Raw genomic sequence first — 26,783 nt, forward strand, 5'->3', positions numbered from 1 at the left:
CGGCGACCCCGAGCCTCCCCGGGGCGGGGAAGCTGAAGCGCCGTCGCGGGGGGGGCGCCCGGTGCGGGACTGACGCGGGCGAAGGCGGGCACAGCCGGAGCCGGTGGCCTCGGGCGGCCCCGGGTCGGAAATTGGTCGGGCGGCCGCGGGAAGGACTCGGGCGGCTCGGCGTCTCCGGGGCAGCGCCTGCACAATTCGCGTAATTTGTTTCCTGTCCGCTCGCCGAAAGGAAACCGGTATTGTGTTCTGGCAGCCCAAAACAACCCCGACCGAGTCGCACGGCCTCTACAGCAAAACCCGGCTAATTTCGCGCAAAAGAATCAACCGTAAAGGCAGTTGTCTTGATGCTTTATTTTTTCTCTTTTCCTAATTTCTTATTTATACTTCTTACCTCGTTTGGAAAAGGTACTGTATTTGAAACTGCAGGGGGAGAATCAGAGTACTTAAAAAATACTTCAGGTTCTTTTACACCTTGAAAATGTAGTAGTAAGGGAGCTGTATAAGATGATATATGATAAAGCATTAGTTTAGGGTGTGTATATAAAAGCAGAATTTAAGAATGTGCTGAGCATATAGGAGTGCTGAGCAGCCCGGCCTTTCCCTGGAAATGGAGAGTAAGGCCACCAGTCTCTCGGTAACTCAGCAAATGCTAAGTCACTTTGCTGTTATAAAGCAGCCCCCTTTAGTGGGAGCAGGGTGCAGTGATGATGTTTAGAGAGCAACAGAAGCTTCAGGATGAAGGGATGATATCTTTGATTTGAGAGCGAGCAAGCTTTGCTTTTAAAAATCAGACATCATTTATCTAAACATCCAGGTGCCTTCCAAAAAGTCCAATAAGCCAAGACCAGCAGGAAAAGACCAAGAAACATCTATTTCTCATTTCTTCCTAGGAGATTGCACAAATTCTGTCCACAATGGGCTGGACAGTTACTTAGAGAAGATGTGGGGTAATTTTGGAGTTTATTGTATTTTTACCAGTGAGGACAGGCTAGAGATCTAGACAGACACCTTTCTAGCCTTTTTTTTTTTTTTAATAACTCAAATAAAGCTAGAAAAATGTCAAAATCTGACCTAGTGCAGTTCAGCTAACTTTCAGTTAGTAGGTAGGCCTGATTTCACTGCAGGTTGTTTTGTCAGTAAAATAGGAAGGTTTTTCAGTGCACAGACACAAGATACACTGGCTAAGAAATTGCTTTACTTAGGCTTTGTTGTTTTTTTAATCATGATCTCCAACTGCATACTTCCCTTTTTGGCTTATGTGTACCACAGCATACTCTAAGATTTTGCCAAACCACAGCTATTTGCAATATTCCATTACTCTAGCGTTTTCTTACAAAGGGGAAAGTTCACAGATCTCTTTTGGTTCTGCATGTCTGCTGACCTTTCGCTTTGCAAGATCCTGGACGACTGAAATTTCTGGTGGCTTGGTGGTTAGTGCAGACGTACACCCCACAGTCAGATCTGTGGGAACATTTAAGTGAAGCAAATCTGACCGTGCAGTGTTTCAGTCAATAAAAGAAATGTATTTCCTCCTTTTGAAAGCATGAAGAAAAGCCTAAACTGTTGTTTTAAATACTCTCTTTCTTCTCTTCTTGCTGCCTCAAGAGTTTTGCTCTGCCACAGTCCTGCTCAGTAGTCCGTGCACAAACTCCTCTTTGTGAAGCATGGCCTTAGGTGTTAGATTTTTATATTTTTTTAATGCTGAAGGCAGCAATTTTACTACATTTAGTCATAATAAAAGTTCACAATATTACTCGAAAAGTAATTAATAAAGCTGCAGTAATATTGGTGCAGTGTTCAGTGAAGTTTGAGTAATTGAAGCTGTGAGATTGGAGGGATGCTGATATTGGAACCAGAATGTTTGGGGGTTTATCCTCTCTAAAGGAAAAACACATTTGTTAGTGTCAAATGATTGTTTTTTAGTCATATGGTTAGTTTTCACCAAATGCATTAAAATAACTTGTGTGCAGGAACCAATAACTGAGGAGGAAAAAGAAATGGCAATAATGAGTATTAGGGTGACTAACGTCCATGAATGTTTGAATATGTAGGAACTAGAGTGTAATCATGGCAACTGATGCCTCTTTTTTCTCTTCTGTTTTATGCCCACTGGCTCCCACACCAGCACTTGGTCCTTGCACAACTCTGTGGTTGCAGTGGAGGTAGTGGAATTGGAATGTGAAGGCTATTATGCAAGAGATATCAATCAGTCCTACTCCATGATCATTTTTTGTATCTTTTGATTCAGTGTTTGAAAAAACAAAGTGTGCAACTTTTTAAGCAAAAGGCCATTTACCTGATGTTTTATATGATCCTAATAGAAGGTCCCATAGCCGTTATGTCAGTGTGCAGTAAACTGGAATTTTCCTCACTGCTTATGGAGTTACCACTGTGCCATAAAGACATACAAAATAAAAAATAAAGATACTGAAAAATAGATATAAATTATGCATTTTGAATCATTACTGTTTATGATCTTTAACATTTCGATATGCATAGGTCATGTATACAGTACATAGCAGCTTCTATGTGGATGAGTATGTGTAAAACATGTCATGAATCCGCACAGTGCTTGTTGTTTTCAAATACTAATACTGAACTGTAAATAATGTCTAATATATGATGTACTGTAATATGGTGAGCTGGGAATGTCTGTTTTTTTCTTTAATTTTGAGCTGCATATTTTATCATAGTGGTGTGGGAATAGTAGGACTCAGCTTGAGCCAGATTCAAGAGAGGATGAACATACAAGCCATTAATCAAGTAAATACCTTACTCTGAAGTACTTCCTAATTTTCTGTTTACTTTAATGTCATCACTTACATAAGTACAGAAATACACCCACAGAAAGAGTTTGCAATGTCAAGGCACACCAATGACAAATTTGATTTTTTTATCAGAAAAGGGTGATAAGATACCCTGACCTTTGATGTCAAGTTTGTATCAGCAGAAATTATCTGCTTATTCAGCCTAGTTTAGAGAAGCTATTGACTATATTCATATACCTCAGTAGAATATCCAGACACTGTAATTCCTTTAGGATCTGGAGATCTAAACCAAGCAAAGAGCTTCAGGTTTAAAATCACAGACGTAGAAGCTTGTTGAAAAAGTGTCACTGTGGTGAGACTGGCCTGATCCTACCAAGCAGTTGATTCCAACTCTTTTGGTCCTAATGGGGCTGTAGGGTACCCAGAATAGCCAGAGGTGTGTTATGGCAAGAGAGGAGAGAGGAAATAGGGAGATCCTACTCTGTTGTTTGGCTCCTGAGTGTAGACATCACAGAGATGGTGTAAATGGGGGGCATTCCCACACCAGGAGTCCTCTTTCCCTTACTCTGTCTTTAGGGAGATGCATACTTGCTGCTGTAAATTTGAACCCTGTATGACTTGTGGGTTCTGATAGTTTATCCATAAGGGATTTGAGTAATCTGACTGATGGGACAGTCAATAGCAGACCAATCACAAACAATTCTGACTTCTGAGAACAGTGAGATTCTAGATAGAATACAGCTCTAGAAAGAAGTGTAAACAAGTTGTTTTCCCTTTACGAAGAGAGAGGGACAGGGAAAAGGCCAAGGATGGAGAAGATCAATGTCAGCTGTTCCAACCACGGTGAACTGCCAAGTTAGGATCTCAGACAAAGAATTACCATTTCAGTATTTACACTTAAAAACTTAAATATCTGGTTTTTTTAGACGTATTTCTCTTTCTTGTTAAGCTTATTTCATACAGGTAATTCAGCTGAATCAGCGTGTGTCTTTTTTATGCTTTCAGAAGTCTTGAATATGTTACATATGTTTTTCAGGTTTTGCTTTGAGTTTCTTTCTGTTAAGGTTTCTATTCTCAGATCATCTGAAGAAAATGCTAATGCTACCTTATTAAACCTTTTCTCAAGTGCATTGTGAACACTTTAAATAAGCTATAAGCCAAGTGCAATAGTACAGGTAAAAGTGGTAAAATCATGTAGCTGGTATCAGTTAGCAATGGTGCTACTGGCTCTGCCCTCAGCAGAGCCAGTGTTCTACTCTGCAAAAGTGCAGGCAGGAATAAATCCATAAATTCTACTCATACACCCCAAATACGGGATCTGCTGCCATCCTTTTGTCATGCCTCAAGAATTTTTGAGGGTTCACAGCTGGTATGACAACACAAAGATCATCTACTGTAGTTTCTTTATTAACTCTTATTTGGGAGACTTCTAAATATTAAGAAGAAGCAAACTGGTTCAGACCAGTGCTCCATCGAGCACAGGAATCTGCCTCTAACAATAGCTCTAAGCAGATACCCAAGGAAGAAAAAGAATTGCAATTACATGTGATGCTGCCTCCCCTGCTTCAGCTTCATACTCTCCCAATCTCTGACCGTTTTTAACTGTGAGAAATTTGTGAGTGAGAGGTTTTTCTGTTAAATATTCTACTCTTAAAAGTACTTGTCCAGTCTCTCTTGAAATAATGTAAACTCTTATACAAATAATAATGTCTATGGCAAGCAGTTCCTCAGATCTACCATATCATATATGAAGAATCCCTCCTTTCATCTTGATTTGACCCTGACTCCCACAGGCTCCACTTTATGGTCACCTATTATTTGCCTGTTCTGGAAGAGGCATTCAACAGTGGAGCTCACTCTTCCTCACTCTCTCCCACTCTCCTCTCACCCAGCAACTTTCCCATCTCAGGAGTTCATCAACCTCTATTCCATATCAGCCCCCAGCCATTGACTACAGCAATACCAGAACTAAATATTCTCCTCTCTTTCTTTTGCATTTTAGTAAATGGCAGGACTTTCCCTTTTATTTCATTGCTTCTTAGTTTTCTTAAAACCTTAAGTAACAGATGTTGTCAGCAGCCTTAATTAAATCCATCAAGACTACAGCAATCGCTCTTTTCTACATGTTTATGAGGCAGCAAATTCTGTCTGCAGAAGGTACACTATAGGTCAGCTTTTCACATGGTGACCTATATTATAGTTCCTGCAATTTTTTTATGCAGAAGTAAGCTTTCTGGGTTGCCACAGAATTATTATTTGTCAAAATTGTCACGTTTGCTACCCTCTAGTCTCTAAAACTACTCCAAAATCAAGTTATACATGGTCATAGTGCTTCATTATAGAACTCTTCAGTGAATACCATTTAGTCCTGGTGCTTTGCTTGTCTTTGTTCTGTCTTAGTTAAGATGATTTTGACTATCTGTTGTTATTTTCACTTTGGACTGATCCTCACTGAGTTCTCCAGAAAGGATTCCTGCATAAAGTTCTCCCCAGTTTCCTCATCAATGAATACCGATGCAAGAAGACTAACTTATCTTTTATGTAACATCCATGTCTCTTCTGAGCACTTACGTTTTACCTTGGCCCTCAACTGGCCCTCTAGCAAGCTTTTGCTCCTAGTTGATGTGAAGAAGAGTGATTTAGTAGTTTGGTTCCTTTGCCTAGTTGTTTCCCAAATTCTTTTTGGCCTACGTAATTGTATTTTTGTGTTTCTCAGAGTTCATGTTCCTTACCGTTATCTTCTTTTGAATGCAGTATAGCTATTTGTTGTGGTTCAGACTGTTTCTTTTTTTCAAGTCTGGTATCCTTCAGCTTTTTCCTAGCACATGTAAAGATTTAATTCTTTTAGCTCCCTCTCCTAATTTGTTCTTAACAAGACTGACATTGTTCCCTTACTGGAGTTTAGCACATCTGCAGAGGATTCTTTGGTCTTTTTTAATCTTTATAGAAATACTGTTTTCATAAAATGGGGTTTTCAGCATTCTGAAAACAGATGTCGTGCGTTGTTCTCCATCAAGCCAAGGACTGCACCTAGTCTTGAGGGTTCATTCAGTGAAAAATTATTCCATCTAAATAACACCAGCTAAGAATGGCATCTGCTTCATATAGCAATGTGTCAACCTACTGTTGTCAGTGGTACTGTCCTGGCTGGTGGTTTGCCATGTAGATCGAATCCCATGTTCTTCCCAGATGGGCATTGGATTTTGACCCAGGCAGATTAAGTGCTTCTCTCTGAGCTGACCAGTTTGCTATGTTTGGAAACTGTTTAGCCTCTCTACTATCTACTGTCTCTATACCCTTTTAAGGTGAATAGAGGAAGGGCCTTTCATTAAATTAATTGAAAGAGAGATCTGTCTTTCAAGAGGAGCTACTTTTAAAAGGAGCAACTTTGTTTTTAAATCAAGTTCTGTCCTCTGTTTTAAACCTCCTCAGACTCTTATCATGACTTCGCAATATCACAGCCATCTTTTAAAAAGAACTTTTTAGGGCAGAACAGTCAACCAGGTTAGTGTAAAACACCACAGATAGTGTTGTTTTATTTCTTCATAAACTGATCTCTCAAGGAGGAAATGGACATAGATCACTGACTGGAAGAAGACCATGCAACTCTGTAAACAAAGATTAAGCACTGCATTTGCCAAAGGAAAGCTTCCACTTGGAACAGTCAGGCTTCTTTTAGTTGTGCATTCCTAGTATTAGCTAATTAGGCTGATATTTAGGGACCTAAATAAGTGCATACTGATATTTAAAAGTACCAAAAATTCCTACCCTGGATAGAGATTCAAAAGCATTTCAGTTACTCTGCATCTTACTTAATAAACTTACTTACTTACTTAAAGCTGGATGCTTTGAGTTGCACAGTCAACACTTCAACACCAGCCTTCTGTAGAAATGCATTCTTACATCAGATAAATGATACACTACTTTGAACTGCTTTGCTATGTCACTTGTATCTAGAGCTGATCTGATAATGAAGAAGCATATCAGAGAGGAAAACTCCAGTGATGGAGGTTGGAAAGCTGTTCTGAAGAAGATCCTGTATAATACTTTCTTAACAAAACAACATGAGAGGCAGTTATTCTGAAGGGTGGCTGTAAAAGTTAGAAAAAGGGGAAATCTTTAAACTTCAGTTTTTGACACATAGAGAAAGTCTCTTTCTTCTATACTTACTTCACTTCCCAGAAAATCAACTAAGCTCCATGAAACTCATTCTCATGACCTTTTAAAAATTAACAATAATGACCTACAATTCTTGAAAATTAAGATGTCACTCAGACATCCAAAACAATTATTTCAGACTTTTCAAATGTTGACAGTCAAGGCACAATATGCAGATACTGGAAATATAGTCATATACATCTCAGGTCTTATTTAATTGTTTACTTTGCCTTCCTCAAAAAAGAACCGATTCTTTATTTTATGGATGTTTCAAAGGTCTTTATCTGCAGAAAATAATTTGAGGAGAAGATTTCTTATGTTGAAAAATAATTAATTGAAGCTGCCGTGTCACTTTTCCAGGATTCTACAAATAACTGCTAACTTCCAGACTAAATAAATCAAACATAAAGAAAAGTGCACTTTTTTCTTTAAATCTAGACAATACTATAGAAAAGTAAGGGTAATGATGATACAGAAAACATGATGAATTAGAAAAACAAAAGTAAAAGGTATTTGAATATGTTAGGCATGAAACTTCATCTTAGACATAGTATTAACATGTGAAACATTTACATTAGATGGAATTGAAAATAAAAATTAATGTTTGAAGTGATGAAATTAGTTAAATTAACTTTCATTCTGTCATCTATCATATGAGCTGTAGAGGCACATAGACTTAAAATATAGATATTACTTATTGTGATGATTTTAATCTAGTGTTGTTACAATAAACAATTATGCATACTATTCAGATTCTATAAACACCCTAATCAAATTGGAAGTATTACAAAGAAAAAAATCTTGGGTCATTTTTAATATTAGGCTCCTAATATCTACTCTGAGCATCCTTCCCACTGATGTACTAATGCTAAGCAAACTTTAGTACCCTGAGAAACATTAGGCTAAAGATAACTCAGTAAAGAAATGCCACAGGAAAAGATTCATGTAAAATTTGATGATTGTTTTGTAAATGGGTGCCTTCACTTGCTGAAACAGTGGCAGGGAGTCACAGGGAAGGGAGCGAGTGGAGCTGTGTTGCTGCTAAGATGCCCTGGGAGCACAGGGAGCACCTGCAGCTCTGCATCTCTCCTGGAGGGTTTGTCACATTTACACACAGAAGGTCATCAGACAGACCCAAGGGCAACAACACTTGCTAGTAGAAAATGCTCATTGATTCCCTTGTTGCCCCTAAGTTACCTGAGGAAGAGCGGGATGGGGAGGAAGGTGCTTCTCTCTTGCCTTAAAAGTATGGTGGTTGTAGCAAAGACAAGCTGGCCCTGAAAGACAAATCAATTCACTTGGAACAGCAAGAGGTTTTTGCAAGGACACCCCCTTGCAAAAGAGCAATGGCTTCTGGCAGCAGCCTGTATGGAAACATGGTGGGTAGAGGAGGAGCGGCAGCAACCAGAGTATCACTTCCACCCCATCAGCTGCTTTGCTTGGTTTTCTGCATCCTTCCCCTTTGGCTGTCTGCCCCTGCACCACCCTTTCCTTCTTCTCTGCTAGCCTGGGGACATGGGGAGCAGCTGCCCTGGTGCTCCCAGGGTGGAGGAGGCCCTGCAGGAGGGCCCTGTGGCCCTGCTGGGGGGCTGCAAACCATCTCTGTCGTGGCCATCGCCCCCACCATCAGCCCTCTCTTCCTCCCTCCTCAGCAGCAGAAAATGAACTGGGTTGGTGGCAGTCGGTGAGTGAAACTCTTCAAAGGCTGACAGAAACAGCTCCATGCTGTGTCGGTGTCCCCTCACAGGCTGGGCAGCGCTGTGGTTTGTGTGGTGACACAGCCATCCCGCCCCAAGCAGGGCTGGCATGTTTAGGCCCAGTGTTTCTCCACAGGCAGGGGCTGGGTGAGGCCTTTCCTCACACCCTCAACAAACAGCAGTGGTTGCCATTTAGAGAAAAAAATGTACAGGTATTGAGATGCACTGAAATAGTAAAATACCACAAACTGAGTTGTAATGTTAAAAAAAAAATAAATAACATTCAGTTTCTTTAGGTGCTGTGCCATCTGCCCATCTACTAGAAATGTAAACCCCACAGATTTTGCCAGCCACTGGGAAGCAGTGTTGCTAAACACAGCTTTGTAATCTTCTTGACTCTATGCAGAATCAAACTAAAAGAATGGCTTACTCATCTGCAAGTCTTCCCAGCAAAATGGGATTTCTGAATATTGCCTCTGTGAAGCAGGGGGAAGGCAGAGCTTCAGTTTGAAAAAAAAACCACCAAAACCCCAAACCCAATGTTGTCCTAAATGTCTGTCTGTCACACCCTCTCTGAGAAAACACAGTGTGTAGGAGTATTGCACGCACTTAGCAAATACAAATCAACCTGCTGCTTGCTGCTGCTGGTAGTATCTGTCAGGGTTCCTTAAGTGAGCCTGGGATTTGCATTTGAGGTGCCAGAAAAACTAGCTGTTACTAAGGCTTCTCCCCACTGCAAGGGCAAATGTTATGTGCGCATGTTTAGAAAGTTTGTTCTAACCTTAAGAACAGAAAAAGAGAAAAAAGTCATTCCAAGGGGATATTCGATATTTCTAACCCTCACAAATGTCCTAATCTTACCGACCCAAGGAATGCAGCTGTGCTCACCCTGCTCACAGCAGTGACCATGACGTCCAATTTTGTGCACTATGTCCTGTAGGCAATCCATTTCAATGCATTTAAGGCTAAGTTTTACAAGTGAGATACATAGTTTAAGGTATAACCGTCTCCTAGGGTGCACAAACAACAGCACCTTGTAGTGACAAACTATTGTTCTTACCTTTTTTGTGGAAGGTTCACAATATTCTGTACCAAAAAGGTAAAAGCTTGTATAGTGCTCCTTTGGGTTTTTTGCTGATATATTTTGGAACTATATTGTAGCATGACAAAGAAAATTAGGAGAAAATAATATATTGACAAATATTTCTTAAGTTTTAAGAAATTACAAATTGATGAAATGTTGCATTACAGGTCAAACGACTAAAAGCTTCTTCTGTTTTCCTTTTTCATGTTCAGTGTAGTAGCCTAATAGACAATGTGGTCCTGTCCTTAACTGAGTAAACCAAGATCAGTCAAGGTGACTTCAACAGAGATATATTGAATTAACTACCTGAATATCCATTATAACATAACGTGTAACATAACATAACATTAGCATAGCATAACAGAACACAGCACAACACAACATAGCATAGCATAACACAACATAACATAACATATTTGTGTCCTAAATTCTCAATAACATTGATGAGCAATTCAAGCCGTGACTCAAGATTATACTTTTGCAATTAAAATAATAATTATTTGCATTTTTAGGAGCAGAATCATATTAAAGCAGGAAAGGAGAAAACAAAAGGTAAACAGTTTTAGCTACCTTGGATTTTATATTGTTATATAAATGCTTTAGTGGATTCACTTAGATAATACTTTCAAAGCATCTAGAGTGAGATTCAAAACAGTAACTTAACAGTTGAAATGTTTTTACCTGACTTTTAGAGCAAAAGTCTTGTGCTAGGTTTACTACACTGAATTCCAGCAGGAAGAGGAGGCAGCCGGAGAAGGGCATGAATGAATGAATGAATGAATGAATGTGCCCAATTTAAGTTTTACTGAATTACTGCTGTTACCATATTACATTGCTATGTGCTGACACATGGGATTGCTTGAAGCCTCACAGTGACAACCACATGGTCAGCTGGCCTAACACATGCATACACAGCTATTCTTCTGGGCTGTATTAAAGGGTGTTAGGCTCATTGAAGTACTTTATTTGGCATTTGCAAAAGTAGGCCAGCTTATTTGTATTTTGAATCTGAAAGTGAAATAAGAGAATCAAACTTATCCCTGGCAGAAGATGTTTCAAACAGCAAAGAGGAAGAAAACAGTAAGAGAAAATGGCTATAACCGCAGTAAGTGAAATCAGTGTCCTAAGCAGGGAAGAAAGAGGCAGTACAGGGTAGCTCCACCACTGCAGCTGGTATCCCCAGTGCCCAGAGCAGGTGCATAGGCATGCAGAGTAGGAGAAACAGGCTGGCTGTATGGAGACAATCACTGAAATAAAAACGTTTACATAAGGGAATGCAGGACCAATCAGCAGCTTGTTGTCTTCATCACTTTCCCAGTCTCCTGGAGGCCTACGAGTTCTCAAAATATCTGTTTTCTCAGGGATTACTAGTCTAAACCACATAATTAATGTTAAAACTATGTAATTTGCTTCAGTGGAGGAGGGAAATAAGGAAAGGATCCAAGTCAGAATTGTTTTTAATAATGTAGCACTAAATTACTAAACAGAGTGGTAATTTTGTAATTGCTATTACACAATTATTAGTAATTTGGTAATTTAGAGGTGATGGGAAGAAAATATCTGGGACACTGAAGGGAAGTGAATACATCTTAGGGGTGTGGACCCCAAAGTAATATAAATTTTGAATTGTTGATTTGTACACAGGTTGATTTTACTTCTTGACTGAAAAATAGATATTTTCCACAGATGAAATCAGCCTAGAAAGCTAAAGATAATAATAAATATTACTGAAAATTAGTTACCAATGAACATGTTGGGTATATTGGTTACATGTAACCTGCATTCAGGAGAGGAATTACATTTCAGAAGAAAAGCCAGTGCTATTTTTTTTTCTTTTTGGCATAGCCTTCAATTTTCAATATCCATCTTTCAGTTAGAAAAAATAAATCTTACTTGTTTTATTTTATTAATCTGCTATACTTGATGCTAATGATTTTAGGATCGTTATTAAGTCTCTACAAAATGACGTTTTTTATTTCCTAAATTTTCCAGAATTATCTGCTTGATATATTCAAAGTGTCAGTTATATCTCTTTTTATTCCTTACAACAAAAAGTCTTTCTGAAGTCCCAATCATAGAGATTTGTCTTTTTTTTTTTTTTTTTTTTTTTTGTCACAAGACTATTTTCTTTGTCAAGAAAGACAAATTTGGAGAACAATAAATAAACTCTTTGTGTTATTATGGATGGCACATCTGGTGTATGTAATCTTGCTGATTTATTTGCCTACTATCTTATAAGTTGCCTAAAAAGCCCAAGTTTAAATTTTTAAAGACTTCTTTCTTGCCACATTTGTTATCTTTTATTTGAAAGAAATAGTTTTTAGTGATTATACAGGAAGTATGAGAAATGAGTGTTTAAGGACTAAATTTTTGGCATCAAGATAACGGTGACTTATTCTGAATATGACTAAATTATACTTGCAGTCTTTTTCAAGGCCATAAAAAATAAATTAACTGCTAACAGGGTGTGAGAATTCAGAGGTACTTAATCATGTGCTTTTATTATTAGGAATTGTTCACTAAGTCTTGCTTGCTAATCTCAAAAGAAATATCTATCTATACTTCTAGTCTGTTGTTGAAGCTTTTGTCAAAAACTTATTATCTCCTTTAAAAATTTAAGGAATACTTTGAAAAAAAGAAACTTAAATCAAAAATGAAGCTTCTGGAAGTATCATCTCCTAAAAGTTCAGCAGTCAGTTTAGATCTTCTTAATCTCTATGTGGTTAACCAGATATCAACCAAAAAAGACAACACCGGTGAGTTTTGAGTAACAGTGTTCTGACTTCTCAGAATCAGTTATTCTTAACTATTACTGCTTTTATTTTCGTTCTTGTTCTTCCACTTGTAACTTAATGCTCAGTGTTGTTTTATTTTTAAAATAAAAAAATTGTAACTAAATACAAAAATTATGACTGAATAAAAAGTCAGGGCATAAGATGAATCAAATAATCTTGGCTACAGCCTACGTCACCTTTAAAGTCTTGTACACTGTCCTGGTTCTGGCCAGGAAAGGGTTAATGTTTGCAACATACACTTATGCACCTTCCTCATTTTCTATTCATTAATTTTATCTTATATCCATTTCTTTTTCCCTTTGCCTTTGAATGGGTCCATTTGTAATCCACTTCCTTTTTCATTTGGGCATTTGGAATAATCTTGTCAGTTCTACCCAAATTATCTTTCTTAAAATCCATTATTAAACTTCTAAAGAAACGTCACTGCAACTTCAGTCCTACTCTTTACCTGCAGATGGGGTACTGAGAGACATTGTTTAGTGGTGGACTTGGCAGTGCAGGGTTAATGGCTGGACTCAATGATCTTAAGGTCTTCTCAAACCTAAACAATTCTATGACTCTATGACTCTTATTTTCTGTGACATATTCATAAACCAGATTGTGGAAAATTTGTTGTCCTATGCTGAGGAAAAGTAGAAGATGACTGAGGAGGGCAACAGAGCCTGTCCACACACAGCAGCTGACTGTGAATAATTTTATACTATCATGCCATTTAGAATAGAGTTTTTGCATTGTTAGTAAAAAAAGAAAGAAAAACTATGGCTTTAAATGGATTAAGAAGTCTAAAACAACAGCTTTTTGTACTCAAGTGAAAATTCAGGAACCTCAAAACTTTCTCCAAGCCCAGCTCTGACATACCAAATAATTTCATTGCAGAGAATGTGAGGAAGCCAGTCCACGTGGATATCATTGAAGATGTAAAAAAACTTCCTGGGAGACACAACTTAGAGCTTCCCACGTCACCACTACATACACAACATAAGTCAAACCTAGATGATCTCCAGAACAGGTACTTGTATAAAGTAGGCAATAGTTATGCTAAAATGAAGTTCTGGAAAAGGTATTTCATGATGGTTTTATATTTGGAGTATTAAGAAACCATATACATACCGTAGTAAACAGGGAGTTTCACAATCACTCCTGGCATTCCAATGATACTCTTACTGTGAGAGTAAATAAATAGATTCTGAATAAAACACTGCACATGAAGCTGAGAGATTTTTTAAAAAAAGGTGGTGTGTTTTTACTCATGTCAGGTACATACACAAGTTTTATCTTGAGAAGCGGGCTTTTCAAACAGCGTTATCCACTTACACTGCTTTCCCGTCCAGCTTCAGACCCTGACCTGACCGAATCACACACAGGCTGCTCACAACTGCTTAAGAATCAGGCCTTTGTAAGATGTGTGGAAAAATATTTCTAAATTATTTTGAAATTAATGCTCAGAATATTTTAATCTTACAGATCTTGTATCTTGTATTTCATAGGCTGTTTTTGTTCATTTTACAAGGTTACAAAAGCAAGTACTGGAAAGCAGAAGGCAGCATCTCTCAGAGAAAGTAAAATACCAGCATAATGTAGGTTTATTTTTCCTATGATATGAAACTAAAATTGTTCAGCAATTGCTGTATTTTTAAGTGATTTTTAAAAGAGTGACCAAGTCTCATTGATACTGAAATACGTGAAGTCTTCCTCTTTAAGACTATTTTGATATATTATTTTGCAGTCACATTTTATATTTGTTCCTGCAGTTGCTTACATATTTCTGGAAGGCTCATCTTGTTTTAGGCATTTTGCAAATTATTTCAGAATATCTGTGCTCTAAGCTAGTCATGAAGAACAGAGCTTATAGGAAAGGAACAGAGGCCAACAGCAGGTAAATTAAAAAAAGAACAGAAATGTGAAATGATGGAATGTGAGAAGCATAAAAAAAAGTGAGTCTTTAAGAGGAACTTAAGTGCCAGTCGCAGAACCAATTCAGCAGATCATTTACCTATATACCTAGTGGTAAAAATGTATTTATATCCATGTCTCTGCAGGATAGCATTTGTGTGCATGCTTCAAATTAAATAGGTACTTATGTATTTCCCTGAAATAAGCCCTTATAGCCTTGTGTTTTTCGTGAAAAAGTCGTATCATGACATTCGAATACACAAAAATTTTCTCTTCCTTGTGGGATATGTGCAGAGATGTAAAAGATATAGAAAGGCTTGATTACCTTGCACTTTATGCTTAGATCAAAACAGTTTCTGATAAAATTCTCTTTGCCATGTTTTGTCTAGTTTTCACAAGTAACTGAATTACTGTATGTTGGCTCTAGTATGGAACAAGAAGACAACTGAGCAAGAGCTTTTATTGCTTGTTCATTGTCTTCTTAGGGTTTTCAGTCCTCTAACTGTACACACCTTCCAGAAGAAAAGTTCAACACAAACCTAATGGGTGACATTTGGGAACAGACCTATGAAGAGAAGCTGCAAAAGCAGGTTTGGTTAACATTTTACTTCCACAGAACTATTTTAAACTAACTTTCTTTTGTTTTGTATATAGATAGAGTGTAATTGTGAAGATAATTATAAATGATCAACATCTCTCATAGGCTGGTGGCAACGAATAGTCCATATATACAAATATATTCGTTTTATTGTTCTGAAATAAGCTTAACTTGAGCTTAACACTGAGCTCTCAGCATTGCTGATATCTGCAGAAAGTCACATGCTGCTGGCTTTCTTTTGTTTCTGGCTTGTAAAATTGGTTAAAGAAAGCTGAAGTGTATTATAGTTGTAGATACAGCTTTCTTAAACATACAGTTGGTGTAACTGGGTGTCGTAAGATCCCAGTTGATCCCATGACCTAATTTTTAATCTTGCAGTGTGAGTAACATAGTTCTTACAGTTTTCTCAGTGCTCTAAAAGGATCGAGAAAAGCCTGCTCTTTAACTCATTACCTTTAAGTAACAATTGAGTTATTTGTTCTGATGCATGTTACTATTTTTTTTTTGTTAACTTCAGGATTCTTGAAAAGTAATAGCAAATCCTTAGAAAAGTAATAGCAAATACAATATGCTTTATTTTTTAGAAAATATATTATTAGTTGGAAATAATAAAACAAATTCTATGTGTATCATCAGTGGTATTATAAAGTCTTGAGGTAAGTGAGGAAGAAGTGCTTCAAAGGCTTCAGAAAGGAAGATGTTGGGTTGTTCAGAAAATGAGTAGGCAGAAACCCAGAGGAACCTGACCTGAAAAAAAAAGGAACCCAAGAAAGATGCTTTCAAAACACAAGGACAGTCTACCTCAATGTGCAAGAGAATGTGTAGGTCCCAGAGGCCAGTTTGGCTGAATCAGGGAACTCCTGACTGAGCTCAAATGCAAAGAAGTGTAGAAGGAGGGATGGGCAACCCAGGAAGAACACAGAAGCATGCCTTGATCTTGGAGGGGTGCCATTAGGATGGTCAGAGCTGAAAATCACAATGGGTGAGAAGGGCAGTAAGGAGAAATTCTCTAGATGTTTCATCAAAGAAAGAAAATGAAGGAAAGTGCTAAATAGAGTTGAGACATAGTGACAAAGGACACTGAAAAGTCTGAAGCACTCAAAACCTACTTTGCTTCAGGTTTTTCAGACAGGTTCTGCTCTCTGGCTATTGTTCAAGCTCAGTCGGGAGTTGGGGGAGAGTGGTGCAAAACAGTGGTGAAGGAACAGCTTAGAGAATCCATAGTAACCTGGACATAAAGAAATACATGAGACTGGACAGAGTCCATCCAAGTATACTGAGGGAGTTGGATGACATCACTGCAGGGCAGATATCTATCGTCTTTGTAAGACTGTGGTTATCAGGAAAGCTTCCTAGCGACAAGAAATGTGTTATGTTCATCTGCAAAAATGTAAGCATGATCTGGGGTAGTATCATCTCACCTTTGTCTCTGGAAGGATTAGGGAGCTAAGCTCCCAGAGGCAATTCCAAGGTACATGAAAAACAAGAAGGTGTCTGGGAACAGCCATCAGTTTTTCCAAGGTCATACTGTGCCTGGTGGACTCAATTGCTTTTTGTGCCAAAATTAGTAGCTCAGTAAATTTGGGAGAACAGCAGGCATTATTTACCTACACTTGAGAAAGGCTTTTGACAAGGTTTCCCATGGGATCCTGGTAGCCAAAATGGGGAGGTATGAATCAGATAAATGGACAATAAGATGAATAAAAAACTGTCTGTTGCTATCATACTCAAAATAGTTGTCTGTTGGCTAAAGTCTACATGGCAACAGGTCAAGAATCAGAGAATGGTTTGGGTTGGAAGGGACCTTAAAAATCACCCATTTCCAACCCCTCTGCCATGGGCAGGGACACCTTCCACTAGATCAGGTTGCTCAAAGACCCATCCTGGCCTTGAACACTTCCAGGGGTGGGCCATCCACAGCTTCTCTGGGCAACCTGTTTCTCATGACCTCACAGTAAAGAATTCTTTCTTAATATCTCATTTAAAACTACAGTCTTTCAGTTGAAAGACGTTACACTTCGTTCTATCACTACATGCCCTTGTAAAAAGTCCGTCCCTGGCCCTCTTGTATTCCCTTTAGGCAGTGGAAAGTTGCTGTAAGTTCTCCCTAGAGACTTCTCCAGGCTGAGCAACCCCAACTGTCTCAGTCTGTCTTCATAGGAGAGGTTCTGCAGCCCTTTGATCATCTCTCTGGCCCTCCTCTGGACCCACTCCAACTGGTTCACGTCCTTCTTCTGTTAGAGGCCCCAGGTCTGGATGCAGTACTTCAAGTGGGGTCTCACGGGGGCAGAGTAGAGGGGCAGAATCACCTCCCTTGACGTGCTGCTACAATGAGCACACCCAGTAGTCAAAGGCAAGCAATTATTTCGCTCTGAGCAGCATATGTGAGAACACATCTGAGATAGTGTCCAGTTTTGGGACCCCCCCAGTACAAGAGAGAAATGAGCAAAGTGTTGCAAGACCAATGAAGGGCCACATAAATTGTTAGGGCATTGGAGCAGGTAGTGATTATGAAGAGAGTGAGCAAAGAGGGCTTTCATTGCCTGGGAAAGACCCAGATGTGGGGTGAACTAACCAGTGTCTTCTACAGTCTAAACAGAGCTACAGACAGGACAGAGCCAGAGGTACACAGAGAAATGGCAAGAGGTAGAAGGCACAAGTTTCAACAATGGAAATTCTGTTTGTACAGGATAAAAAATAGCCACGAAACTGGCTAAGCACAAGAAGAGGCCATGCAGCAGGTGGTTGTCCTGAACATTACTGAGCAATCTGGCCTTAGCTTGAAGCTGGCCCTGTTTTAAGCGGGTTGGACTAGATGACTCTTGAGGTCCCTTCCAGATGAGGTTTTTTGATTCTGTCATCTTCAGTGGAACTTCAACTTGTTACAGTCTATCAAGCTTGTTCATACTCTGGGAGGATGGGGTGCTAAAAGGACATTTTGCATATTAACATTGATATGCAAAGGTGGAAAAGTATGAGTTATACAGAACTTGGGCTGTTAGCAGGTTTGGGCTTCCACTGTAAAGATAAAAAGAAGTAAAAATGGTGGGAAAACATGTATATTATTTGCAAACCCAAGTTTAAAGTTTTAAAGACTATAGCCATTATGTGTATTCAGAGTTTGATAGCTTCTACTGTTTTCTCAGCCAGGAAATAGTCCTGATCAAGACTCTTGGAATACTAAACCTCCAAGCCAGTGCATTTTCAGGAAGTCTGATACAGTGCTTCAGGAACTGTTTGAACCATTTCATAGGTAGGCAGTGATTTTACACTAAAGAGGAAAATAATAGTCAAGTTTAATTAAGAAAAATACTAAGATTATCTGAAGCTTATTGCTACTTGTCCTTTTCACTGATTTTTGATGCTTTTCAAATAGAAATTGAAATCAAATGGAAAGACTAAACATACAAAGCTATTTCAATTTGCTGAAAGGCAGCAAAAGCTGAATTTTGGGTAGGCATTTGGATCCATGATCTATTTTTTCAATATCACAAACATGATAGTGTTACTGAATTCACCTTGAACGATAGCTCAGATTTACTAAGCCACAAGGAGAGTGAAGCTGCCTCAGGTCTCATTAGTTCTGGTCACTGTTACAAGTGCTTTTCTGATGACCTTGATGCAGTAGCAGTTGAGCAACTCCACCTACTTGTTTATACTTGGGATTCCATGAACAAAGCATTTTCTTTCCTGTTCTTTCATATGTGATCCTACTATAGCTCTTTTCCCCTATAATTTTTTCAATAATACTTTTATGGGAATATGCACTTTGTTTTTTAAAGAATGGTTAGAACTCAAGAATATATTTCTTTTTGTATGTGCTGATTAAAAATATTTCTAATCATAGATGATTTAGGGCCAGACTCATTTGTACTGAACATTTTATATAATTTTCTTTCCAGGGACTCTTCCCTTGGATCTAGGGGTTGTACATGGCTAATCTTTCTTTACTCGTTTTATTCTGTGAGTCTGCCATCTGGTTGAAAGTTCCTGTCAGTGCCTAGCTTTGGCTGGATAGAGCCATAAAAAGACCATATAATATTTTGCTGTTCCTGAAGTACCTACAGCCTGTTTGCTTGGGGACTTAAGTGACTGATAATCTCACTGGTCACACGATAACCAGGCAATTAGCTTCCTCTCAACCACCTTATCTTTCACTCTTCTTGTAGCTTCTCCTGTTTTCTCCAGCAAAACCTAAAATGAGGATAGCATTCACCTTGCTGTATATCTGGGACAATTCCTCATTAATATCTTTACATTAAAGCCCTACATAACCTTATTGCACCTACAGCTCCCCTTTCATTTCTCCCCCGGCCGTCAGGCCTGCACTCATCTGCTTATGGCACCTCCTGTTGTCTTCTACCCATTTATGGCTCACTAAAAACATCTCCTTTCCAACTGTTCTTCAAATCCATTTCTTTATATTGTCCTTGTTTTGTTTTCATCCATTGTAGCCATAAATTCTTATACCTCAAGAGATGGCAGTTCTTTTGTGAAGGGAGTTTCTTTCACTGTGAAAAGTAGAGTGTAAATTTATACAATTGTTTAATGTAACATACTGATGATGTAATCAATGTGCGTAATTCTGAGAGGTGTGGCATTAAATATTAACTAAAAATTTTATATGTCTTATTTTCTCATCTACTCTTAACTTTTACTTTGCATTAAAAAATGTTCAGCTGGAATTAAGAAGAACCCTCTGAATTGGTTCACAAAACAGTTTTACCTTCCTCACATATATCTGTCCAAATTTCTCCAGGAACAAAGTCTAGTGTGGTTAGCCTTTTAAAACTGTTCTGAGGAGGCTTCTGTAAGCAGAGGAAACTACTTCATTGAAGTACTGTAGAATCTTTATCCAGTTCCAAGTATTTGCTGAACAGAACACCACAGAAGTTTTCTGTACTACATTTCAGTTTTCAAGTTCCATTGACAGCATTGCTCAAAACATTTCAAAGAAAGGTCATTTGTCCTTCTTTGCCAATTCTCTGTGCTTCTGAAGATTCTTAACTTTTTGCTCAGGGTTTCTGAAAGGTCAGATCAGCAGATCCAGCCTGGAAAAAATACAGTGAAAATGTTAGCTTAAGAGCTAAGTAAGTGAAAGCATGATAACCTTCAAGCCCCTGATGTTTGCATGATAACATCTTCAAAATCACTACTCTTGGAAGTGGGGTAGGGAAGTCTGAGCAAAATAAAATGTCTGACTGGCCTCCTGACAGTGCAATAGAGGAGTTCTGTGCTGAATCAGGATTACTGATCTCAAGTACAAATGGAAGTCACTTGCTAGAGAGACCAGGAATAAAGCAGTACACAGAGCTTATTAGGCTTTTCAGTACCCAAGAGAACTGTAATCTTGAGGAACAAACTACTTTTATGAATAGAGGAAACTATCTTCCTCGTTTTTTCTTTTTTTTAATCCCCTCCCCAGAGTTGCTGCCTTTGGTCAGCTGGTGGAGCAGCAGTGACATACTGTGGTTGCTTTTATAAATCACACCCTGGAGGATGTGCTCCATGGCTTGGTATATTTGGAGATATTATGAAACAGACCCCCTTTTAAACCAATCTTACTATAAAGTAAAAACTAAATACAATAGAATACATAATTTTTCAGGTGAAATAATGCTCATTTAGGACAAAAACAAGTGTGATGAGTAGTGAAGTCTTTGAGATTTTTATCATCAAGTTATAAAGTGCTGTGTTAGCAGTCAGTATTTTGCTTCTTTGCATACTAAGCAAAATGTTTTTTTTCTTTTCTACCCCCACTCCTCTTCACCCCCCACCCCCAGGCTAGACCCTATGAATTCTGCCAGGAAAAATCCAGTCATAATGACCAGTAACGAATCAGAAAACTGTGAGGGAATAAAAGCACCGGTATTTGATTTTGTGAAAGAAACTGCAGAACTGAAAGCTCCCCAAGTTGGAAGCGGTTGTTCCTTTCTGGCACTGTTTGAAGATGAGAGCCAACCAATCCACAATAATCCTTCCACAAAGCATTTTAATCTTTTTGTTAACCAAAGCAGTACTGACATTTTTTTCATCCATTCTGATGTTAGAAATCAAATGACTGACAGAAATTATCCTTACAACACTAGAAAGGCTTATCCTGCAATCAATAAAAAAAAAAGTTCTGTAGACAGACACCTTGAAGGCATTTTCACAACTCCAGAACTCGTTTTTCTTAAAAGTAACAATGACTCAAATGCAAGCTACAAGGAAACCAGTGGACTTCATAAAACCAACCTGCAGAACTTCAATGAGGGACAGCACTACTTCATACCCTGTGAAAAGAAAGAAAAACATGCAAACCTTGAAAAAATTGGTGCGTATCAAGATTTAAAGGACATGTATTCTGGGTTTTATTCTCCTTTTAAAGACATATATTCTTATAACCAGAAATGTATCTGCCCTGACTGAAAACATTCCATGAATTTTCTGATTACAATCACTTAATTTTAAATCCAATTATTTATTTTAAAAACTTGACAGAAAGCTTTGTTTTCAAATTGCATTTATTGTATTACATTTTAAAATCAAAGTTTACTTTTTTTTTATTTTAGAGACATTTGCTTATCATCATGATCAGCAGATTAACTTAAAGGAGAATGTGCAGAATTATTCAAGAAAAAAAAGGTGAGTGCCATGGAAATTATCAAACTATTAACTATTGATAACTGCAGAGACCTTGCTGAATTGGAGAAATCCTGCCAAGAGGACAGGAAGGTAAAATTCTAAACAGTATTACCGAGGAGTCAAGTTTTCCCAGTGAAAATAGTAGTGTATAATGTGAATAAACTTATGCACAGGTAAGCCCCTTATACCTTTGCTCATCTGCCTATAATAAGTACAGAGAAATACTGCTTCATGGGACAGTTTTGAGTTCCTGAAATTAAGATCTTGCTTTGGCTTGCCCCCTAAAAGACTCTGCCACATTCCACTGGCTACAGAGGAAATTAGTATCTTCCCTGGGCTAAAGTAAGCACATGTGAATGCCCCATATTTTACAAAAGACATGTTTTTCAAAGCCTCCGATCCATAATATCTTCCATTTTACAAAACAGCACTATCTTCTGCCATCTCTCCAATTCCATTTTGCATTTCAACAGAAATGAAGTTTATGAAAAACAGATTCTTGGTGTAAAATCTCAGTTCAGAAATAAGTTCAGTCATATCAATAGTGGAAAGCATTTAATGGTTACTGAAGACAAAATAAAAGTTGAAGACAGAAAAGTCACAAGTGAGGACTTTAACTCAGAAAGAAAATAAAAATACAGGAGGCAAAAATCACAAGAGAACTTTGTGTTTGCATTCCTCAGGGATGATGAGTCCATGAAAGAAACAGCCTGGAGACAGAACCAGCTCTTTGGATTTGAAGAGGTAACTTTTTAAAGAGACATATTTTTTGTCAAAGCTACTGTTTGCAACGTTCATTCGAGGCAGAGAAGGAATATCCACAACAGTTAGAAACTGAATATAGCTTCACTGAATTAACTTCTGTGGAAGCTTCTTTGCCATCATTGTTTATAAAAGGAGTTCAGAAAGAACTGCTTCTAGTGAAGTGGTTCAGATAGACAGCCCTTTCAGGTCCACAGTTCATGTGCTTTGATTCACACCTCAGCTGATGCCTGAAATATATTGTGTAAGTTACCCATCAACCCTTAGGATCAAATTCTGCAGGCAGTGCCCAGACATTATGTGCAGGATGCTTCAGTATTGTAAAGGAGTTTTGTGCCAGTATACATATACTGGCACATAGTCTGTTAGATGTTTTGCCTGTAGAAGTCACCCAGGTACATATGGTTCTGCTCAGGGTACAAATACCTCTTAAAATAATTTGTGGTACAGTGCAGTGGCTCCTTTATGTAATATAGAAACTGAATGTTCCTCTTAACCCGAGGTGCTGATCCAGCTGAACCCTCACTATTAACACTTCATTATTTTTTACAGTTTACAATAGCACGAGAGAAAGAGTCTAAGTTTGGAGCAAGTTCAAATCTTCATGAGATGGAGAAAAGTTAGTACCATTTATATATTATTACTTTTTTTTTTCTCCACATGTGAAATTGAAACAGTTGCTTTTAAAGCCAGGGAGAATGATCTTTTTGGGATGTTACATTTGTTGAGGGCTTGTTTTTCTGATTCATACAGCACCGTAAAAAGACAAGTAGCATTACCACGTAGCTAAGAACCATCTGTGTTTGCTTCTCCTTGAAGAGAGATTCTCTTCCATTAGACTATATGCTGTCATTCCACATGTGGACAGAGGGAGGGGAGTCAGCTCCCTCAGTAGCTGTAGCTGTAGGGTCAGCTGTGCTGGCTGCATTTCTGAGCAGATCTCTCATGGGCCTCCAAGAAAAAAGCATGTAACTTGTATGGCAGCCAGTGTGCACATGGAGTCTGCTGTGTTCTCTCACAGCCCTTGCTCTGCAGAGTCCTTCTTGCTTTGGGTAGCATAGTTCTACTGCTGGTGCAGCTGCCGATTAACAGCACAGCTGAAGCTTTGGGGCACCTGTCTCACAACTTCTGCTAAGATATGTTTTCCTGAGAGGAGAAGAACTGGCTACTGCCTTAGATTGCCTAGACTGAATTTGCTAACATTTTATTCTTTAAACAGTATCTTAAAACTGCATCAGAAATAATGATGTTTAATTCTACATGCTGTACTTGAGAACTGGATATTTGGGGAGTTTCTGGTGAGTAGCCTTTCTTTTTCATCTATTTTTCAAGATATGGAGTCACCACTCAGCAGCCAGTCTTACAGTTACTCTCCAAGGCAGACCGAGAGCTATTTGAGCTGTAGTCCTGACACAGTGAGTACACCCCACAACCTTTGAGGGTTGGCAGGGCTTCATTCAAATCACATCTCCATGCCTGAGGGCATCTAAGGGTGGATGTAGCTGGAATCTTACTTATGGTTTTGCCTTGTACAAGGCAAATTCATGTGTGAGGAGGACAAGAAATTATTAGCTGTAAATTTTCCTAAGTAGTTTAACAGACATGTGGTCTGTTCTGTTGATAATGCCTGGCCATGTGGAATTACAGTAGCATGACTATGGGAAGATGCTCTTCCTTTGTGTATAGCTGCCTTACATTACATGCCTGTAAAGCAGAAGGATTTGACACACGGTGTTTTCAGCCATTCTTGAACACAAAAACCTCGTGGCGTGTGAGTATAAATTGCACGTGAGCGTGAAGGTCTGCATTGGCACCGAAAGCCAGGAGTACATCCTTGGGAAAAGAATGAAAAAAACCACAAACAACCTAAACCAGACAGCTCTGGCCTTTCTGTTTATTTGACTAACTTAGTTATTAGTTAGTCATTAACTTAGTCCTTAGTTATTGAACTATTTAAACAGTTGCAATTGCACAATTCTATTCAAACAGTGTGAAGAGGAAGACACAGCCAAAAAGGCAGAATATCTGAATGAACAGTCTTTGAAGACACATGATGCCAACCTCTTAGCAAGCAGAGAGGCCCCCAAGAGCTTCCACACCAGAACTGTGCCTCTCCAGCCCAGCAGTAATTTGGCTAGAGAAGAAGCAAACATTCTTCAGGATAAAGGCTTAATTTTTTGCACCATAGAGGACAAAAATAAAAACCACGCTGCCCCATCCGAGGGCAGCTCATCACACGGAGCCCTTAAGAGAGAGCACGTCACTCGCAGCACCAGGTGTGATGTTTGGTCGCAGACTGAGCGCTCTGTGACAGAAGTAGAGAAGGCGGATGTGGCCACTCAGTGTGGCACCCTGCGGGTGTGCAACTGTGGGGGCTCCCTGCCCGCAGCCCGCAGCCCAGTCGGGATCCCTCCTCCCCGCACCGCCGGCTCCGCGGGAAAAGACGAACAGCCAGCGCAGGAGATCCCGCAGCCCGCGGGCGCCGGCAGCACGGCCGGGACTGCTGCCCTTCCTTCTGAAACCGAGTACCTGAGTTTGGCTGGCAAAAGGACTCTGGAGGTGCTGAACTACATTGATAAAATGAAGGAGAGAGATAAGCAGTGGCCAACTTGAATGGCATGGGGGGAACTCAGAAGTTTTGTTCTGTTCTCAGTGTGTTTCATTCACTTGGCATGTTTTGATTTTTCTAGCCTGGTTGGACAAAAAATATTTTTGCTGTTTGTTTGCTTTAAACTATTAATACCTATGGATTTCTGTCTAACTACTGGTATCTCTAAATATGGGTTTCTATAAATATCCAACTGTTAACATATGATTTTACAATACCCTAGTAAATATAAGCATTAGGAATTAGATTGGCTTTCTCAGCATATATCCATAGGATTCTGTAGTTTGAGATTGACTTTGCTTCTTTTAACGTAGTGGAAAGATGCTGTTTCACTTCAAAACATTTTTGATGTGGGTCTTAGTTCAGAGCTATTTTCTGGTTCTTATCCATTTTAACAGACAAACTTGCCTTTTCTGTGTGTTCATACTAAATACAAAAATGGAAAACAACAGAAAATGTACATCTGCACACATAGAATAGAATGTAATTTAAAAAGAACTAATTTATTATTTTAAAAAAATGCTGAGTTTTCCTTCCACAGCAGATCTATTGAGACACTCTCTGGCTGTTAATACTAACAAATCTTTCATGTGTTTCTGTATTCTGTCTGCAAATTAAAAATTTGAACTACTTTCCTCTTCAGTATTTATGTGAAGTCACAAATCACAACAAAATAAAAGTTTCTGATAATATTGCTTCTAGGTTAAAGTATTTCCTTCTAAAAGGTTCCTAGTCAAGGTGGTAGGGTGACTCATTCTGTCACTGACATCTACTTATAGATCCATACACCTTTACTTCTACAGAGATATCTCTCTCTGTGTATCTCATAAGAATGTATGTATGTATGTATATGTATAAAAAACTGTGTGTGTGTGTGCACTGGCATTATCCAGCTGGCCGTGTGCAGGGATCCTCTTCCTTACAAACTGGGCTTGGGCAAAAGCTATGCTGGAGACTGTTCCCAAAACAGAGCAGGAGATTTGCTTCTCTAAGATTAATATATTGTGCTTTCCCCTTGGAGTCTGCAGTTAAAAGATTCACTGCCCTTATTCCCACAATGTCATTTTTTTTTATTTCTATGTTTCGTAGAAGGGGCGTGTCTCACCCAGCCTGGATGAGACTTGTCACCATCCTTTCTCCCTGCTCTCATCATCAAACTAGCGGTTGTGTTTGCTGCTGGGTTTTATTCTTGAAGCTAAGAGCCATTTTTACAAGAAGGTCTACATTGCTCAACAGCTTGAGGTTTATAGCTATGCTATTTTAAAAATAGCACCTCAGATATTTCAGTGGATTTTTCTGTACTTAGAAGAACGTAGTTTGTCTTCTATATGTATAAATTGCATCCATGGGAAGTGGTTTGCACAGCCCAGCTTCTGAAATGTGTAACTATTCTTTAGGCAATTCACTGCCCACTTCCTAAGGTTTGACATAAGCAGATTTTCTTTTTAGGTTGCCTCAATTTAATGTCAAAGCAAACTCCCTAGTATTTATTTTTAAAGCTGCAATATTCATCTCCACAGGAGCTATAATTTATTTGAGTAACAGCTGTGATTTGCTGAAAGCTCAGCTGTTACCAGTGGTTTCTAAGGCACAGTTGTTCACTCAGTGTGACAAAGCCAGTTGAGATTATGCCACACCAGCAATGGCCCATGCTGACTCAAATTAGGACATCTCTGCCTTCCCAGCAGTGTCCTGGTATGTACCTGCCAGCCTTTCCAGTGGTGCTGTCTGATGTCACAGCCTCCCCCATGGCTGACGCTGCTCCATCGCCCTTGGCCTGTCAGCCTCCTGCA

At 38.8% G+C, this 26,783-nt stretch overlaps 1 protein-coding gene across 7 annotated transcripts; it reads left to right on the forward strand.

The window, feature by feature from the left end:
• Positions 1-212: 212 nt before the first annotated feature.
• REDIC1 (regulator of DNA class I crossover intermediates 1) lies at positions 213-25,682 on the forward strand. 7 transcript variants are annotated; one of them, XM_064656290.1, is made up of 13 exons: positions 226-335; positions 10,223-10,259; positions 12,328-12,463; positions 13,379-13,511; positions 14,013-14,079; positions 14,881-14,985; positions 18,140-18,246; positions 20,777-21,309; positions 21,548-21,620; positions 22,304-22,364; positions 22,935-23,001; positions 23,715-23,797; positions 24,372-25,682. In XM_064656290.1, the coding sequence occupies exons 3-13, from the start codon at positions 12,361-12,363 to the stop codon at positions 24,993-24,995; spliced, it is 1,956 nt and encodes a 651-aa protein (XP_064512360.1). In that variant the 5' UTR covers positions 226-335; positions 10,223-10,259; positions 12,328-12,360; the 3' UTR covers positions 24,996-25,682. The 7 variants fall into 7 exon arrangements, with proteins under 7 accessions (XP_064512364.1, XP_064512360.1, XP_064512362.1 ...); XM_064656292.1 differs by lacking the exon at positions 226-335 and adding an exon at positions 416-947 and having other exon boundaries at positions 10,220-10,259; XM_064656288.1 differs by lacking the exon at positions 226-335 and adding an exon at positions 3,753-8,610 and having other exon boundaries at positions 10,220-10,259.
• Positions 25,683-26,783: the final 1,101 nt, after the last annotated feature.

Source organism: Pseudopipra pipra, chromosome 5 (assembly GCF_036250125.1).
Source record: "Pseudopipra pipra isolate bDixPip1 chromosome 5, bDixPip1.hap1, whole genome shotgun sequence".
NCBI classification, from domain to species: domain Eukaryota; kingdom Metazoa; phylum Chordata; class Aves; order Passeriformes; family Pipridae; genus Pseudopipra; species Pseudopipra pipra.

Excerpts from the sequence above, each read along its gene's own strand:
- REDIC1 (XM_064656288.1), top strand. The coding sequence starts at position 8,273 with ATGGCTTCTGGCAGCAGCCTGTATGGAAACATGGTGGGTAGAGGAGGA. Across the intron at positions 13,512-14,012 it reads CTAGATGATCTCCAGAACAG|GTTACAAAAGCAAGTACTGG; the intron begins GTACTTGTATAA and ends TCATTTTACAAG. Across the intron at positions 21,621-22,303 it reads AATTATTCAAGAAAAAAAAG|GGATGATGAGTCCATGAAAG; the intron begins GTGAGTGCCATG and ends TGCATTCCTCAG.